Source organism: Malaclemys terrapin, chromosome 2 (genome assembly GCF_027887155.1).
Source record: "Malaclemys terrapin pileata isolate rMalTer1 chromosome 2, rMalTer1.hap1, whole genome shotgun sequence".
In the NCBI taxonomy this organism is placed as follows: domain Eukaryota; kingdom Metazoa; phylum Chordata; order Testudines; family Emydidae; genus Malaclemys; species Malaclemys terrapin.
The window spans coordinates 271,241,012-271,260,682 of record NC_071506.1 but is presented as its reverse complement, the minus strand read 5'-3'; the positions used below and the strand labels follow the sequence as shown (position 1 = coordinate 271,260,682).

Below are 19,671 nucleotides of genomic sequence, written 5' to 3'. Positions count from 1 at the left end.
TCTCACTTGTGTGGTCTGTTGACAGTTCATAGACTCAAAAGCCAGAAGGGGCCATTGTGATCATCTGGTTTGACCTCCTCTATGACACAGGCCATTGAACTCCCCCAAATAATTTCTAGAGCATTATTTTATTTTGATTTGAAAATTGTCAGTGATGGAGAATCCACTATGACTAAGGCTGTGAGTCTGTCATGGATTCCATGACTTTCCCTGACCTCCATGACTTCTGCAGCAGTTTGGGTGTGTGGGAGGGGACTCAGCCTCTGCCCTGGCCCCTACCTACATTGCCTAGGAGCTGCAGGGACGCGGAGCCAGGTAGGAAGCCCTGCCAACCCTCCAGCAACAGCAGAGGTCCCGTGCTGTGGCCCGGCCCCCCTCTTCCCCCAGCACCGCTGCAGCGCGGCCCCCACTTCCCCAGCACCAGTGGGGGGCCCGGGCTTCAGCCCAGCTCCCCTCTCCTCAAGCACCAGCAGGGGTCCCGGGTCATCTCGATCCCCACTCCCAGCGCTCGCAGTGCCCCTGGACCCTCCCTCTCACCCCGAGCACCCCTGCCCAAGTTTTAGTCATGGCATTCACAGGCCCGTGAATTTTTGTTTATGGCACATGACCTGTCCATGACATTTACTAAAAATACTTGTGACTAAAATGTAGCCTTAACTATGACCCTTGGTAAAATGTTCCAGTGGTTAATCACTCTGGTCCTGTGCTGGTCTGCTTCTTCTTTCTTCTCAAGTCAGGTCACGCTATATTTCCACTCCTTTCAGAGAAACAAAGTCTAAGACATGAGAAGTCCAACAATCTATCATCAGTTTTTGGCCCCTGACTCTGGGCCTCATGGTCCTTACTCTCTCTGCCTAAAGCCTTTCAAAAATCCATATCTGCTTATATCAGGGAGTTTTCATACCACTTCCTCCAGTGGCTGGTAGGGGAACTCAGGCCCTCCTTCCCCTCTGGATTCCAGTCTGGAGACCCTGTAATGAACAGGCAAAGTGTGCCCATTAGACTCCTTGCTGCTGCCTGCCTAGACTTCTTCCTGTCATTACTCTTTTTGTCAGGCCTTCTCCATAGCCTGTTTCTGGGCTCTTGTAATGAGCAATGCCTCCCAAGGCTTCTCACTGGAGGTCTGGTTCCTGCCCTTGGCTGTGTTACTAATCCACTGCAGCCTTTATGTCAGGGCTCCTACAAGCAGACTCCTTCCACTGTTCTAATCCCCAGGTCCTTCTGCCTGCAAGTCCTACCCTGCTCCTTCAGGAATGCTCCCTGGGTGAGCTGGTTCTTCCCCTTTACCTCAGGGCCCCATACAAGCCATCTGCCCAGCAAGGGATCCCAGCTCTGGCCAGTTCCATCACAACCCTCTGTGCGTCCATTCCTGCTCCTTCCTGTTTCTCTGTTAAGAGAGTAGTTATGAAGTTCTTCTTTCTCTCCCTGTAACCATCTTCTGCTCCAGGCTTCCTGCCTTTATGGCACCACCCAGTTCTGTCCCAGCTGGGTTTAATCTTTAATTAGGAATGGCCCACCCTCCAGGTACAACCAGTGGGTTAGTGAGCCTCTCGGGCCCACATTAATCCTTTCAGAGCTGGGATGGAGTATACACTCCATCAGACTACAATTAAAGAGGATGGAGGAGGAGGAGAGGAAATTGAGTGGGACAGGTTTTGGCCAGGAGTCCCAACCTAGTGCCTCCTTTCAGTAGTCACAGACCTCACTTCTCTCTGGGAGTGTGCACCCGAGGAGCCTTCTCTTGCTTGAAACCTGGGTAAGCCGCACTGTAGCTTTTCTAGCTGTTCGTTTTATTTGCACAGGTGCAGCTATCCCAGCTGACTGATGGTTGAAATCCCAAGAATAGACAAGACCTCAGTGTTCCAGCTCAAGATGCTCTGCTTGCAATTAAGATTCATTAATAAGCCTGATGAGCTTTTATAGTTGTGTGTTGTTTGTAAAGACAGGGTAACCCCCTCCCCAGATCCCAAACAAAATGTTGCCACAGAAATGGAAACGTAAAGAAAATAAATAGTTCTTCTACGCTTTCTGCCAAAGGTGTCACTGAATGTTTTGGTTAAATAGCAAGTTATTGAAAGGATCTGCTCTTCTGGATCTTAGTGAGTCCATGATTGGTTTTAAATGCTATTTCATCCTTCGTATGTTGTGTACAACGTGGCATAAACCCGTGGGATTCAGAGGGAGAGGGACAACTACATCTCAACAAGAAACAGGTGGAATATTGCATATTAAATTTGTATTCATGTGATATAGTACCTGGCAGGCCTGCTGTCTCTCACCGTGCTAGCCTCTGGACAAAGGCTTTCCAGCTGGGGGGCCCTGAGGTTCTCTTCACTCTGGCACTAACTTATTTCCTTTCCTCCTAATAGAAGCCCTGATACCTCCTAGATGTCTGTGAAAGAAAATGCCCATTCTCTGTTAGAACAGAGTGATTGCTGGTCTTCTCTGCAATGGTCAGAAAGGGCATATCTGTGCTGCAAAAAATAACTAGATCAGTTCGCAGCCAGTGTTTTGCGTGCATGTGGTGGGGCTGTGTTAGGATGGTGCTTTTTTGTTGCCAGTGGGGAGACAACTGTAACGTTTGCTAGAGAGCAGCTTTTTAGGGTAGATAAAGTCTTAAAACATACCTCATTCCACTGCCCCCGTGCAGAAAAACTGGCTGGTGCACAGCTCTTCCTGTAGTGGGGATGAGCTTTGAACAGTCTACAGATCAGTCAGCAAGAAACCCTGTTGTGGTGAGAGGCTGTAGCTGTGCATCTAATCTTTTTGCTCCTTGGCAACCTCCCTTGCTTTTCTGAGTCTAGATTCACCTTGGCAACATCCTTGACCTCCGTTAGCACAGAGAGTGGGAGACTTGAGGCAGATGCTTTGAAGCCATGGTGTAGCTAAGTACTGAGCCAGCTAGATTGGGTGAAGAAATGATTCAGAAATCCCTAGCTTTTGTTTAGTGTCTGGCTACTTTCATGGCTCTAAAGTAACAACTCAGCAGCAGCAACCCTTTTTAGAGCATTGGAGAAGGATCCTGATTGACAGTGTGTGCATTACACCTGTATGCAGAGGGCCAGCACAAGACTTAGGCTCCATATAATCCCACTTAAGTCATTGGGCTTAAGTGCTGCATAGTCTGGCACTTTGCACAGGGATGGATTTCACCTAGTAAGAATAGCAGGTAAATATTTTTTGTTAGAAGAACTTTAACAGATGAAGGAGTGGCATAGTCTGACCTGGGAATGCCAGAGTTTGATTAACAGTGATGCTTTGTGATCTTAGCCAAGTCACTTGGAGCCCAATATTACATTTTTGAAGTCAGTGGGATTGTGCTATAAGATTCAGTGGGAGCATGATCATAGGCTTAATCTCTGTTAGTTTCCCACCTGTAACAAGGGAATAATTTCTACCTACCTCACAGAGATGTTGTAAGGGATAATCCGTATTCATAAAGCATTTGGAAGAGGTTGTAGATGCGATCTCTTGTTCTGATTTGTTCTTTGCCAGATTCAGCTGAAGAGTTTTGTTGGTGATTTCTGATACTTTGACAAATCTTACTTCATTAAAACCCATGGACACTTTAAAACCCTGCACTTAGGACAGCAGAATCCCATGCACTGCTACAGGCTGGGGGCCGACTGGCTAAGCAGCAGTTCTGCAGAAAAAGACTTGGGGATTACAGTGGATGAGAAGCTGGATATGAGTCAGCAGTGTGCCCTTGTTGCCAAGAAGACTAACGGCATATTGGGCTGCATTAGAAGGAGCACTGCCAGCAGATCGAGGGAAATGATTATTCCCCCCTATTCGGCATTCGTGAGGCCACATCTGGAGTACTGCGTCCAGTTTGGGGCCTCCCACTACAGAAAGGATGTGGACAAATTGGAGAGAGTCCAGCGGAGGGTAACGAAAATGATCAGGGGGCTGGGGCACATGACTTACGGGGAGAGGCTGAGAGAACTGGGCTTGTTTAATCTGAAGAAGAGAAGAGTGAGGGGGCGATTTGATAGTAGTCTTCAATTACCTGACGGGGGGTTCCAAAGAGGATGGAGCTAGACTGTTCTCAGTGGTACCAGATGACAGAACAAGGAGTAATGGTCTCAAGTTGCAGTGTGGGAGGTCTAGGTTGGATATTAGGAAACACTATTTCACTAGGAGGGTGGTGAAGCCCTGGAATGGGTTACATAGGGCGGTGGTGGAATCTCCATCCTTTGAGGTTTTTAAGGCCTGGCTTGACAAAGCCCTGGCTGGGGTGATTTAGTTGGTGTTGGTCCTGCTTTGAGCAGGGGGTTGGACTAGGTGACCTCGTGAAGTCTCTTCCAACCCTAATCTTCTATGATTCTATGATCGTGGAGTCATTTCTGAGATACTTCCTTAAAAGTTACTCCTCCACTCCCTCTGGATCTGTCACCCCACTCCTTGCTTGAGTTTTCATGTGTGTGTTTTTCTTTTCTTATCCTTTCCCTAGCCTACATGTCTCTCTTCCTTGTCTCTTTGGAAAACCGAGTATTATGTGTTGTTATAAGTAATAAGAGTAATACAAACACTTTGTGACTTTTGTTTTGTGGACATCAGTAAACTGTCCCACAACTTGAAAGAAAATGCTGTTAATATTTCACCCAAGACTATCTGGGTCTTTAGCCTTGTATCTGAAGATTTACAGTCCTAAGCAGTCTGATGCCCTAAGTATGTTGATATTTGGGTGGGAGAGGAAAAAGATGTAATGCTTAAACATAAAATTAAAATATAGAGCATAGGTTTAAAATAGCATTTTGTGAAAAGTTGGCATTTAGAATTTGGTTACTCATGTACAAGTCTGCAGAAGAGTCTTAACAGATGGAGGCCTCAATTATGTGTTTCTTTTATTCTCTTTCAGGGAATTGAGAATGGGCCATCAACAATGCTAGGTCTACAATGGGAAGTGTCACGCTTCGCTATTTCTGCTATGGGTGCCTTTTCACATCTGTGACCTGGACACTTCTGCTGTTTGTTTATTTCAACTTCAGCGAAGAGACCCAATCTTTCAAGAATGTGCCCGTCAAGGGGTTGGAACCTCAAAAGCCACTTCCTAAAAAATTCTATCCCCGTTTCACTCGGGGTCCAGTTCGCGTACCTCAACCACAACGGAAAGACAGCAGTATAGGGAATTCATTTGGAAATCATGCACAGGACCCAGTGAAGGAAGACATGGAGCTCTCCCCTGAAATGGGTAAGTGGGTTTGGTCATCTTCATTATGAATGACATACACGCGCACACAAACACATCTTAGTTAAATCAGTAAAAATGAGACCATAAGACTTCAAATATGTCTAAGGAAAATTTTTATACTCAAAGACAATATTTATTTATGAAAATGTTTATCCTGGTGTTTCTCTTGGTTTCAAAGTAGACGTAAAGTTTATTCTTTTACAATATGTATTTGTTTCATCCAAAATGTAGCAGTCTAGCCTTTATTCTGAAATATTTTCAACTTTGGCACATAAAATGCTAAAGCAGAAAACTTCTGAATTTTAACATCCAGGCTACAAACTTTGATATACCACCTTGCCACTGGTAGCATTTGTGCGTCTCATGTTGGTAATTTACTTTGAGGGGGATTGGGATAAAATATGTGTGAAATTTTAGAGGCTGCAGAGAAACTCAATCCATCTTTTTTAGTATAAAAGATTTAAAAAGTAGTTTGCTTGGCGATAGTAGGAGGCCTATGTTTGCTATCCTTGTATCATAGAAGTATAAAATGATCTACAAACAAGACTGGAAAAGGTAAGATGCTGGGTTTATTCATCTGACGGTCAAATCTTGCTGGGTTTATTCAGGCAATAGGTCTGTTGACTTCACTGGGACTACTTAGAAGAGTGGCATTTTGAACTGTAAACTGGCCATTGAACTGGAAGAAGGTAGCGCAAGTCACTCTACTGGTGTCTTAGCTATTTCCGTTGGAAGTATAATACAGAATATATTTTTTGTCTAGCACTGAATTTAATACTGGCAGTGCTTGCTAACGCTCCCTACATTCTTCTTCAGTAAAATTTCAGTACAGCGTCAGCTGTTCTAGAGTTTTATGGAGTTTAAGAAAAAGCTTACAAAATGTAACTGCAGACTTGCTCATAGGCTTATGTGATCGATAGAAGGTGAAATGCCTTCCAAAATTTAACTGCCAACTTGTGATGCCACAGGGCAAATTCTTATCAGTTTGCTTTAATATCAACAGCTGCTAATTACTGCATATTCCAGAGGTGACCATCTCTTTCCAAGTATTCACTGCTTGCCAGGAAATGAATTGGAGAGTTGCAACAGAAAATCTCTTTGATCTTGAAACCCAGAGACTAGCTGGACTGGTGAAAGCCAAATGTATTCTATTGCAGGACAAGTCCTATATGAAAATTTGGGAGACAGCTGGGCCTCTGTTAGAATTACACCTAATGTTATAGTGAAGGGTTTCCTGTCTGTCCAGTCTGGAGAAGTGATAAATATGCTAGGCTGTAAAGTTAAAAAAACAGTTTGGCATATTACAGCTGAAAACAAAATGCCATCTGGTAGGGTAATCTGTATTTTTTCTTAAAAATTTATGAAACACACATAACACTGCTATAGTAAAGGGTTTGTTGATGTTTCCATTGCAAACCTTATTTTCCAAGGGCTGAGAGCTGTTGTTTGGACTGGAATTTGTCAGGCACTTTGCACACACATTGTTAGCCTGCAAGCAGCTCTTCAAAACCAGCTTCAATAATATTTGAGTTTGACTGTGTTTAGAGAGGGGAAAAAAAGTGTAGACACTTGTGTGAGGGCAGCCTGTAGAACAAAAACCAGTGCAATTCGGCATGAAGTTTTCAAGCATGTGGTCCTTAAAGCGGGTGAATTGAGCAGGCTCAGTGGCAGTAGTGCTTGCTGTAATCCAGAGGATGCAAGTATGACTGAGCTTAGCGCCTCTGAACCAGTGGTGGGAAGCTGCGGGTGGCTGTGCCTGCGGACGGTCAATATAAACAAACTGTCTCGTGGCCCGCCAGCGGATTACCCTGATGGGCTGTGTGCGGCCCACGGGCCTCAGGTTGCCCTCTCCTGCTCTGGACAGACAAAAGCATTGCTAAGGTCAGATGTGCAACTCCAAGGAAGGGTTTGTGCCACTGCTTTTGTGGCTACTGCTGGACAAGGAAGGGAAAGTGACACTATTAATAGTCACATGTCTAACCTCTGTGACTAATGGCTTGTCACATTGCAGTTAACCTGGTAGATTAAAACCCCCAGTCATTGCAAATCCCATGGAGACAGATTGCTTTGGTGTAAATTGTGACTTCCACTGATGTAGCTTCCCATGGTTTCAAACCTCTTCTATAGGGGTGTGAGCCACTGCTGCTACATTAGTATTGCTGCACTTGAGGCTAAAAATCCCAGTGCAGACAATGCGTATGGCAGTCACATTGGTATGCTCCCTCTGTAGAATCACTGTTACATGTCCCTTGGTGTAAATCCTGGTACCATTTCACAGTCCTTCATGTTACATCTGTGCTATGAAGGGAAATAGGGAGATCTTGCTGTCCTTCCCCTTCCAAAAACATTTCTACAGCTTGCATTTCTCCTTCTATTTTGCCCCTTTTCTTTCTGATCTTGCCACCTCCCTGGACACGCTGAGGCTGTCATTGCCCTAGGTCACCTGGATTTTGCATAGCTCTCCAAAGCAAGGTAATCTCTTGGGTGTGTTGCAGAAGATGAATTTAGGGTTTCCTTGCTTATTGGTTTGTCAGACCCTTGACCTGTTGAATAAGCAGGGTTGAAAGTAACTTACAGGCCTTACCGGTACGGCCGGAGTCCTGAGCGAGGGCGTGGCCTCACCCGGAAGAGGCGGGGCCTCTCAAGATTTAAAGGCCCTGGGGCACTGGCTGTGGCTGGGAGCCCCAGAGCCTTTAAATCACCTCGGGGCTCCCAGCTGCAGAGGTGGCTGGGAGCCCCTGTGGCTCGGGCAAATTAAAGGGCCTGGGGCTCCGGCTGCCGCGGAGCTCCAGGCCCTTTAAATCCCCACCGCAGCTCTGGCAGCTGGGCTGGGGCCGGGATTTAAAGGGCCCGGAGCTCCTGCAGAGCTGCGGGGGGGATTTAAAGGGCTTGGGGCTCCCCACAGTGGCTGGAGCACCGGGCCCTTTAAATCCCCGCTGCGGAAGCCGGTGCAGTCCGGCAGGGCATACTGGCTCTTGCTGGTACACCAGACCGGCTTACTTTCACCTCTGCGAATAAGGGGAAAAATAAATGAAGCCATTTGTTCCAGTAATTCAAAGCTTGTACCAAGAGTTGAGTGAAGTGTCTCAATGAGAACAACAGAACTCAGTGAAGTTTGGGACCCTAGAACAGTAGAGTTTATATTGTTTCTGGCCCCAAGCACAGAGTCAGGGACAGAAAGAGTGACATTGCAGGATTTTGCCGCTTACACTAGCATGCTTTTTGAAACTGGATGGCTGCCTCTACCCTGCCACTGCACTCAGTGAGAATTGATGCTAAAACAATCAGCGAAGAAATAGTAAACTCTGTTGCTATTGAAGTTGTCGTTCCGAGGCTTGAGTCTCAACATTTCAGGTGAGATGAATGATGGTAGATCAGGCTTCTTTGATAGCTATTTTTTGTCTCGCTGAAGTCTTGTGAAACTGCACTGCAGTAGGGCCATGATTGGTTGGATTTTCTAACACCACAAGGGCTAGAAACTTGATGTATTTAAATAGAAGCATACACTTTGTAGAAGCTTAATCTGCCATGGGTACCAGATTATGCATCAAGTGGGCTAGATCTGGCTGATTGGTTGGGTGTTTTATACTGAGTTAAGAGTGAGGTTTTTAGGGGGAAGGAATGTGTGGGGAATAGGAAATAAGCACAATGGGGCCATCACTCTTTGTGGGAGGTTGTGCTCCATTCACATACAGTCTATTTTTATTACACCTATAATGTTCATAGACTTAACTTCTTATTGGGGTAGAAATTGAAGTATTCATACAGAAATGTGCTTTGAAAACAGGTTAAAATATGAGTTGTAAAGGCAGATTGTGAAAACTATGCATGAGTTAAACACTCCATTTCAGTACTTGATCATTGCCAGAGGATGTTTTTGACCCAATGAATTTTGATATGTTTCTATTATAGGCATGATTTTTAACGAACACGATCAGCAGGTGAGAGACTTGGGCTATCAGAAGCATGCCTTCAATATGCTTATCAGCAACCGGTTGGGATACCACAGAGAGGTGCCAGATACAAGGGATGCAAAGTATGTCCTTTATACCATTTTCTCTATAAATATAATGTTGTTTTCAAGGGCCCAGTATAGTAAATAATGAGACTGGAATTAAACATTTGGCCATTACACATCTATTACATTTTGCTTTCAACATATCAGTTACCACTGAAGGCAGATTTCCATTCCTTTAATACTTGCAGCCAGATGGCTTGAGGTTATTCTTTTAATTCGGAGGGCTTGCTTTACTGAATACTGTTCAGAATTGGATCTCAAGAGGCAAACGGGAATGGGATAATAATTGTACATAATTGGAAAATCTCTACTGAGCAGGTCACATGAGAAAGTCAGACTAACGCTACCTTAAGACAGTGTGTGTATGTAATTTTAAGATCGCCTACACAAACCATATATCTACCAACTCTACCACACAGAAGTCTCTTTGAATTTGGATTTTAAAATACAATATGTCTTTAAAGAAATACATATACAGTAGAATCTTTATAAGCTAATGACACTCAGCTGAATGGATCAGAGAGTTAAAGTAGAAATTATTTCCTCAGTCAGATGTTAGATGGAGAAGCTAATAGGTTAGAAAGTATCCTGCTCAATATAAATATGAGAAGCCGTCTGGTGGTCACCCCAGAGACCTAACTTCAAATATATGCTAGTGGAATGGGATAGATCAGGGGTCGGCAACCTTTCAGAAGTGGTGTGCCGAGTCTTCATTTATTCACTCTAATTTAATGTTTTGCATGCCAGTAATACATTTTAATATTTTTAGAAGGTCTCTTTCTATAAGTCTATAATATAGAACTAAACTATCATTGTATGTAAAGTAAATAAGGTTTTTAAAATGTTTAAGAAGCATCATTTAAAATTAAATTAAAATGCAGAGCCCCCCGGACCGGTGGCCAGGACCCGGGCAGTGTGAGTGCCACTGAAAATCAGCTTGCGTGCTGCCTTCGGCATGCGTGCCATAGGTTGCCTACCCCTGGGTTAGATGATCCCTAATTGATATAACACAGAACCTCTCTGTGTTAGTTCTATGTAATGGACAAATAACCAACTAACGGTGAGATTGATTCCATGTAGTGATCAGAGTGCGCTCAAGAGATCTCCATTAATGGACTATCCGGGGTATTTCACATGAGGACAGAGATACGTTGAGCCATAGAGAAGTTTGCATAATGCATACATGTATTCTGTGCAGGTGCACTCTGAACTGTTAATTTTAAAGGGATGATATTATGTGGAAAAAAACCAAAATTCTGTACCTGTATTATTAATTACATACTAGGGTCTTTAAAAATGAAAGCATTTTTACAATCTAATTTATGTTTTTCCATTTATTCTGTTGGAATGAATAGCAAAAAGGTAAGCAGTGTGGTGAGTGTAACTGACTGCTAATCTCACTTTTTTTAATATTCAGTTTCACATTTTGTGTCTCATGCACCAGTACAATGTTGTTAAGGTTTTTAATTTGACTTAAATGTGTTTAATTAAAAACCTAATTTGGGTGTAAACTTACTGATGTAAATTTCATGAGCACTAGGATTCACAGAAAGCTATTTTATTAGATCCAAGAGGTAGCAAATAGTAATTGAAATATAGGTTGGGGGTGGGGAGAATGCTCTCCTACAGTGTATTTCTGAAAGCTGTCTTGCACTGATTCCAGGCAGGGCTAGATGACCTACATGTCTCCTCCATCTCCCTAGTTATAGACCTTATGAGTCTAAGTATTCTAGAACAATGTTTGTAGCTTGATTTTTTTTTTTTCCAGACACACAGAGCATCCCAACTCCCACTGAAGGTGTTACAAATTGTTGTGTTCCGCACCTCAAAAATCAGACCCTTAAAGTTTAAACATTCAAGTTAATAAGTGTTTGAAGACTTGATGGAGCCTAAGAATGGCAGAGTACTATCTTTATATACTAAGCCACATTGCTGCATGCTTATAGAGGTTGGGAAGGTGAGAAAAGCTGTCTTAAATAGGGCCCTTTCTTGATGTCGGGGAAAATAGTGCTGTCTATCTAGTGACTTTCTGCTCGAACGCACAAATTTTCTATGCTCTATTACACTTAGATGGAGTAAAGCAACCATCTGAATGCCCCCAAGCGTGCACATGCTCTTCTCTCTTCCCCCCACCCTCCCAATCATGGTGTAACTTTCGTTTTTGTTGTGGTTGCTCAATTGTGTGTAAATATAATGGGCCATAGTTGTTGCACAAAAGCGCAAATCCCTCCCAGAGCTGAATCCACTTGAATTCAAGTGAACAGGCTTTTTGGCGCAACCAGAGTTGCATTTTAGGTCCTGCAGTTTTTGCTATCACTTGATCCCCTCTCAAATGCCAGTATTGACAATTTACCCTTTATCATATCAGATTTGTAGATATCAGGGAGAGAAATTGAAATAAGCAGATAAAAGTCCTCTTATTTTTGCTGGAAGACTTTCAGTGCCTGCTCTAACTACTATTTGCTAGGAATCCGACCCTATAGCATTGTATGCCCTTAAGGGCATACAGGTATTACATTTTGTAACATGCAGCAATAAACCCTATTTATGTGGGTCTGAATTGTGTGAACTGTAGGTATGAGGCTACTCTATACTTGGTTGAGCCCTAATGTAAGTATTATGTTAATGAACATGTCTTAGGCCTGGTCTATACTACGGAGTTAGGTTGACGTAAGACAGCTTACGTTATGCACCTAACTACGTCAGTGTACACACTACAGCCTGGCTCCCGCCGATGTAAGCACCCTACTGCACTGACATAACTCCACGTCCATGAGAGGCATAGGGCTTATGTCAGTGTAGTTAGGGCAGTGCAGTGTCTGTGTAGACGCTAGGTTACTTACATCTGTTGACTGTCATTCTTGTCAATTTCACAGCTCCTGGCTCCCAACTCGCCAGCCTGTCTCCGCTCTAAGCAGCGCTGCCACCCAGGCTTCTGGCTCAGGCTGCTGCCTGGGCTCCCCGCTCCCCACGGGGAGCCCTGCTGCCCTCCTGGCTCCCTGCTCCTAGCCCGGCTGTTGCCCAGACTCCTGGCTCCCCACTCTGATCTGGGCTGCCGCCCGGGCTCTTGGCTCCCCACTGGGAGCACAGCAGCCAACCAGACTCTGGGCACGGATCTCCCCGCCAGGAGTCTGGCTACCCTCCCCCAGGCTCTTGGCTCCCTGCTCCCCATTGGGAGCATGGCTGTGCCCAGTGTGGGGAGCGCCGCACCTGGAGCCTGGTGCGGAGCCAAGACATCAAGGGGGGCGGGGGCAGCTGGGGAGCCGAGAAGCTGATGGGGAGCTGCGCATGGAGCTGAGAGCCCTGGCTTTCAGCCCCCCCCTCCACACTGCACCTCTTAAGTCGGTGTAAGTGCTCCCGGTGAGGATATGCACCACCGACAGGAGGAGGGCCGCGTGGACATGAACACTGCTGTAATTACAGTCATGGCTGAAAGTTGTCCTAACATAGGTCAGCTTAAGTTTATAGCGTAGACATGCCCTGAATGTAACACTGAAATGTGAGAGAACAATTTCTCATTCAATATTAGTGTTGCTGTTTATGGAGCTTTGTTAGGAGGTGCAGTCTTGTACATTGAACATGTGTGTGTCTTTTGTTTGTAGGTGCAGAGAAAAGTCCTACCCTTCTGATTTACCATTTGCCAGCATTATCATCTGTTTCTATAACGAAGCATTTTCTGCTTTGCTTCGGACAGTACATAGTGTACTGGATCGCACTCCAGCATATCTTCTTCATGAAATTATCTTGGTGGATGACAACAGTGAATTGGGTGAGTGACAATCTCAGTAATGCATTTGTGCTGGCGTTGCCCCTCTGTGCTTGCCCATACTGGTGATGTTTGGCTTTCCTGTCTCTTCCTATGGTTTTATCAATAAACCATGTATTGTGTAGACATGACCATTCAAAATAGTTAGATTTTTAAACTTCACTTGGGCCAACTAGAGTTAAGTGTTAATGTCAATAATAGTGAAGATTTAAGCAGCTGGGATCAGTTGAGCTATGAATAACATATGACAATATATAGGAAAGTTTGCGGGGCCAGCCTGGTGTTCAGAATGGCTTATGCAGATGCTCTAAGAATAGATTCTTCAGGCCCGAACTCTCCACAAGCCTATATTTACTACTGAAAAAGTGTTGCCTACACACAATCCTGTGCTACACTGTTGTTTCTGTGGCCATAGAAGTTGCTGTAGCACTACAGATATAGTGTGCGATTTCTGCCAGCTCATCAATTCAGTGGTGGTGGTGTACCTGGGAGCAGAGTCCAGCTCTTGATCTGGGAATGCGGTGCATTACTCTTGGGCAATCTTGTGGTTGTCCCAGGAGTGGTTTTCACTAGCTTTTGATGGAGCAGCTGTCCAGCTCTGGGAAGCTGGAAGGGGGTCAGTGCAGTGGTGGGGCCCCTAAAGGGGGTAGGTCTGTCAGAATGAGTTGTCAAATATTTGTCTGTGGTTTAAAGATCATGCGCCAGCCCTTTTTCCTTAGCACGCTCTGCACATCAAAATAAGCCACTAACTTGGAAGCATTCTGGCATTTGAAAAGCGAAGCAGCAGCTGAGAAATATGTTGGTGTAAACAGCAATTACAGCAGCATTGTGTGTGCTTCCTATTTTCTTGCTATATAAACATCTGCAGCCTTATGCATCTTTCATCTGATCCTTTTTTTAATATACATAATTAACTCCTCCTGTTTATCACCATCTGATTTCAGGCTTGTCTTTGTGAGGCTGATTACATTTGTATGGTTTAGAATGGAATTCCCTTGTTCTTACAAAGCTAATTTGTTTCTATTGGGTCAGAGCAAATGTTAAAGTTGGAGAGAGAACTAGGATTAAATACTCTATCCTTTGCCAATAAACTTGCCTAATGTTTAAATGCCTATTTCGTGGTTGTCCTCTTGAGGTTTGGAAGGAATGTCCATCCCACACCACAGACTTTCTGACACAACTTACTGCTTTCAAGTTTCAGAGCCTTTAAGTTCAGCAGTAAACTTACCTCAAATTTGAGTCTTCAAATATTGCACTGACTAAACATAAACAACCTTCCTTGCTAACCATACCCGCTGATCCTGCTACTATTTTGGTATGTTGTTATTTTGAAAGCCTAGTTAGTGTCAAAGTCTTGGTGTGGTCATGCTAATATTTCTAATTTTAAACCAGCCTCAAGTGGCTGGAGAATGGGGTGAGATTTCTTCAAACAAAAGAATTGGTGCACTCTCTCTTTGATAGTGCAACAAACTAATGATGACATTGATACCTTCTTCTAACGGAATACATTTCACAAGCAAAAGAGAGCAGGGGTGGTTTTCTCATTAAGACCCTGGACCAGAACTTCAGTCCCTGGCTCTGTACAGATTTCTTGTGTGGTCTTGGGTAAATCGCCAAATTCCTCTGTGCCTTCATTAACTGTGTGTAAAATGGAGATGATAGTACCTTCATTCTCCTACCTTATGTTTTATCTGTTTAGCTCTTCAGGACAAGGATTGTCTCTGACTTTATTTATCTACTCTCCTAGTGTAATGAGGCCTTGGTAGGGTTTGGGGCCTGTAGACGCTATTGTAATACAAATAATAGTATACTCATAAGGGCATTCTGCACCTAAAAAATAAAAAATTCTGCAAGTTTCATTTGTCAATAAATAAATGCAGAGGCTCCAGCATGGCAGTGGGGATCACAGGCCGCTGGCTGCACGAAGGTGGGAGATGACCCTGCAGCGCCCTGCCCCCAGGACATGGACTCAGCGGCGAGGTTGCACCTGACCCTGACACAGCACAAGACCTGGGCCTGTCCCAAAAACAGTGCCAGGCACACCAGGTGTGGGGCAGGCAGGCTCAACCAGGCAAGATCCAAGTGTGGAGGGGCTCCGTGTGGGGTCAGAAGATTCTGTGGGGACAATCTGGGTGCAGTGGGGTGTGTGTGTGTATTTTCTATTCTCTGTTTTCTCCTTGGCAGGACCAAGACTTCTGGGGATTGGGAAAGGTGGGAGCATTCTTTGCTATTCTCCCCACCTACAGAGCCTCATGTGAAGCCTTTGTCCTCACTCTGTTAAATTTGATGTTTAACCTTTGCTGCTTTAATTTGATCATGTGAGTTCTCCATTTCCTGTAACCTTATAGCCATCTCTGCCTTGGGATAGTAGATCAAATGAAGAATAGTTTAGGCAATAGTTTTTGTTCCTATTCATAAGTTCTTCTGTTTTTTGTGCAGCCCTGTCTCACTCCATTTATATAGTATTATTCGGATGACACATGTTGTGTATCCCTAACTCGCTATAAGATTTCCTTCAAAACCATCGCTTTTACTCCTTCCTTAGCATATTGTACCATATTTAAGACCAGGGACAGATAGCATCCTTGAGGCAGACAGCATAAGGACCTTTGATTTACTCAGCTGGTGTCTCTTCTAGAAGTTTTAAGAAGGCCTTAGTCACAAGATACTGCTCTTTCAATGTATTCACTGTCTGTGATGATGTCATGGTATTTCACAGCTTTTCCTTCCCATCCACTATCCATAAGATTTCATTGAAGTCTCATAATCTATAAAGATAATAGCTGGAATTCCAGTTGTTTTTTCACTATCTCCCTTATAAAGAAATGCCTTGTTCATGTGAATGTACAGTTTTGCCCTCCATGTACATCCAGGGGTGCTGGAACGAGAGGTGCAGGGACATGGTTTCCACTTTCAGCACGCCCACCATAAAAATGTTTCCAATGCCCCTGCATCCATCTATTAGACAGGATGCTCAGGGTTGCAACCCCAGGCTTGGGGCAACCCTAAACCTCTAACCGCCAGAAGCCACCAACCCTCTCCTTGCTTCTAATGATGAGCTTGCTCCCCACAGACCGGGGGACACCATCTCAAAGCAGCACCAGATCCTGCCAGAACATCAGATGCAAAACCTGTAGAAACATCTCTGTTGCTATGATGATCAACACACCTTTCAAGATCCATGGGTCCTACACATGTCTATGACAAATGTGTTGTACCTCACACAAGAAAATAAGACAAAAACAGCCTATCACCTGTAGATGAACATTTCACAAAGTGATCACTCTCTCTATCTGACCTCTCAGTCATCATTCTTAGAGGAAATCTGCACAACACCTTCGAAAGATGATTCTGGGAACTTAAATTCATAACTTTGCTAGACACTAAAAAGCATGGACTGAATAGAGATACTGGATATATGGCTTATTACAGCCATCTATAACCCACTAACAACTCCTCTTCCCCACCAGCTGCTCCCACCCCCGCCCCCCGTTCCTTTCTCCCCTATGATGGGAGAATTGTTAACTGGCCACTTCATCTTGAATGATCCTTAGAAATGTGTTAACTATTTATGTTTAATAATCTGTTCCACCTTCTATTTAGCTGTGACCAAGAGTATGTTTTCCAGACAGAAAGAGCTCTGTGTACGCTTGTCTCTCTCTCCAAAAAGAAGTTGGTCCAATAAAAGATATTGCCTCGCCCACCTTGTCTCTCTAAGGGTATGTCTACACTGCAATGTAAGCTCAGGATTAGTGGGACTTGAGTCTGTTGACCCATGTTAGGGGGGAACCCTGGGCGTGAGCATATACATTGTAATTAAACCCTATTTTAAGGGTTTACCATAGACCTCTGGGGCTCTGGCAACCACACTGCAGTGTGCAGACTCCAGTCAAAATAACCATATCCCAGAGTCCCTAGCACCCCCTCACCCTCAGTCTAGCCGTAGGGCTGTGTTGCGCTGTGGGAAAACTTTACTGCCTGCCCTGCACATTTCAGGAAGTTTGAACAGCCGCCAACACAGCCTGCTCATTTTGCTCTGTGCTCTCCCAACTACCAAAGCCAACAACATAGAGGAGGTGCCTTTTCATAGAACTTCTCTTGCTTACGCTTTCACTCTTGTGTCAGGAAACTGGCAGAGCAACCATAAGGTGCCAGTGGACCCTTCGGTGGTGGTTTCTGTCCCACCAAAGGTACCTGATGGATTTCCTGATGGAGCAGCAGTAGGAGGAGGAGTACCCTGGCATCGCAGACTCTCCCTGGCAAAGCTGCTAATGCCCCCTGTGTAGACGGCCACTTCTGGTGCAGGCTCACAAGCACCGTCTGGTGGGACCACGTCGTCTTGCAGACCTGGGATGACCAGCAGTGGGTCCAGACCTTTCATGTGAAGAAAGCCACATTTCTGGTGCTTTGTGCGCAGCTTGCCCCCACCTCTAGTGTAAAGAGAGATACATCGCCCTTGCCAGTTCCGAAGTGCGTTGCTATAACTGTCTGGAAGCTGGCTACCCCAGACTGCTCCGGATCCGTGGCCAGCCAGCTTGGAGTTGGAAAGTTGGCAGAGAGTAGAGTGGAGGCTGAGGTTTCTGAGGCAATGAGGCGTGTGGTTTACTCTGAGGTGGCGGGCATTAAAGCTATTCCAGAGATAATTGCTGGCTTTAAGAGAATGGGGTTTCCTAATTGCCCCAGGCTGTTGATGGGACTCATGTGCCGGTAGCTTGCCCTCCTCAAGGAGTACCTGAGTACATAAACTGCAAAGGCTACTACCCCATTGTTATGCAGGCACTAGTGGACTGCAGAGGCAGATTTATGAAGGTCAGTGTGGTCTGCACAGGAAAAGTCCATGATGCCAGGGTTTTTTACCACTCGGGAGTATACATTCATGGATAGGCAGGGAAACTGTTCCCACCAAATGACATTAACATAAACAGTGATACTGTCCCCACTGTTATTGAGGAGGATCCCACGTATCCCTTTTTGCCTTGGCTTATGAAAACATACCCAGATTGCAGAGGCCCTGGCAAAAGAGGGGTTTAATTACACTCCCAGCATGTGTAGAATGGCTGGTGAATGTACTTTTATCAGATGAAAATCCCGTTGGAGATGTCTACAGACCCATTTGGATGCCAGTGTCATCAGTGCTGTTCACATCACTGTGGCTTGCTGTGCTCGTCACAACCATGTGAAGCCAGAGGTGAGCGATTGCCCCCTGAATGGACCTATGACAGGGAGGGTACCCTAGATTGGTACCCTCAGCCAGAAAGTGCAGCTATCCCTGCAGGAGCTGGCTGCACCCAGGCAGCAAGTCAGGGATGCTTTGTGTTCTCACATTATGAACCGACATGGCCCAAAGGAGGAAGGCAAATAGTACCTGTACACATGTGCTTGTGGGGGAAAACTGGCTCATTAATTGTTTTTTTGGGGGAGGGGGGAGCAGTGCTTGGGAGGGGCATGGGCTTGATTGCCATGCAGTGTAAGTCTGAATGACATGATGAATAATGAATTTGGTTGGCGGGGGGGCACAAAGGCTGTACAGATTAAATTTATTGAAATGTGAATTGCTCCACCTAGCTAAATAGAGGAATGCTGTTTGTTTACTAATGCTTAATTGCTCCTGAACATGTTTTTAGCTTTATCATCTCAAAGCATGCTTGTATGATAGCAATAAACTTTCTTGAAAACATAACATGCTTTATTTGTAAACACGTCTTAAAACTGTAAACCACTCAGTCTCTTGGGCAGGCCAGCTGCCATCTCAACCCCCCCCCCCCCCAAAGGCAGGAAATAGTTAAGACCTGACACAATACCCCTATGTGTCCCCTGCCCCTAGTTCTCTTTTCCCTTCTTTACATTTCCCCTCAGCAGCAGGGGAGGGGGTCTGGGAGAAGGAAGGCTGCATTGGGTTTAGTTGCCCTGCCCAGCCACTCTCATGAGTCCTGAATGCATGGGCCACCCCAACATGGAGTAGTCCAAGCTACTGCTGGGCTGAGGGTATGTTTGGGCATCATGGCATGATGTGAGAAGGGCTGCAGGTGCCGGAGCTCTTGCCGCCATTATGGAAATGAGTTGCTGAAACAGTTTTCTGTGTTGAGTTCTGTCCTCCTCCCTTAGCCACCGTTCATGTTTGCAAGCACCAGCTCCCTTGCTGAAAACCTGTCCTTCACCTGGGTGTTGAGCCCCACTTTCCTCCTGCCTGTCAGCATGCCATTGTTCCCATTTTTCGTCCCTCCTCTTCTGGTACTGGACCTGCTGGTCTGTCCTCTCAAGAGCATCAACCATAATTTAATCACAGAAATCCTTCCTTTTGGAACGTTCTGGGAAGGTACATTGGGCCAGGGATGGAGTTCCTGAAGAACGGAAAGCAGGTCGAGGGGCTTGAAATAGGACAAGACACAGAGGGTTATTGTCTAAAATAGCTCAGTGGAGGAGCACAGAGTTAATTCTTGTGGAATCTCAAGGGCATAAAATGTAACATTCCTAAACTGAATCAACACATATTGTGAAGGGGATGCATCAATCCTCATACTGTCTCTGGACACAGCCTGGTTAATTGCAGTTACAGACGTGCAGAGACAATGGTAAGGTTAAAATTATAACCTTTATTCTGTTTCATAAAAAAATCATAACTAATTGCCATATGAAGGGATGTTTAGTGCCCTCTCAGCAAATGTTTTTTCTGTCACTTCAGGCCTTTCGTAT

General features: G+C 44.9%; 1 protein-coding gene across 2 annotated transcripts in view; it reads left to right on the top strand.

The window, feature by feature from the left end:
• The window catches only part of GALNT11 (polypeptide N-acetylgalactosaminyltransferase 11), an 80,018-nt gene that overhangs the window by 19,919 nt on the left and 40,428 nt on the right, over nt 1-19,671 (top strand). For both annotated transcript variants that reach the window (XM_054021183.1, XM_054021184.1), the window contains exons 2-4: nt 4,862-5,194; nt 9,107-9,230; nt 12,815-12,981. In XM_054021183.1, coding sequence (XP_053877158.1) covers nt 4,900-5,194; nt 9,107-9,230; nt 12,815-12,981 — 586 coding nt within the window. In that variant the 5' untranslated portion in view covers nt 4,862-4,899. The remainder of the gene's footprint in view (nt 1-4,861; nt 5,195-9,106; nt 9,231-12,814; nt 12,982-19,671) is intronic.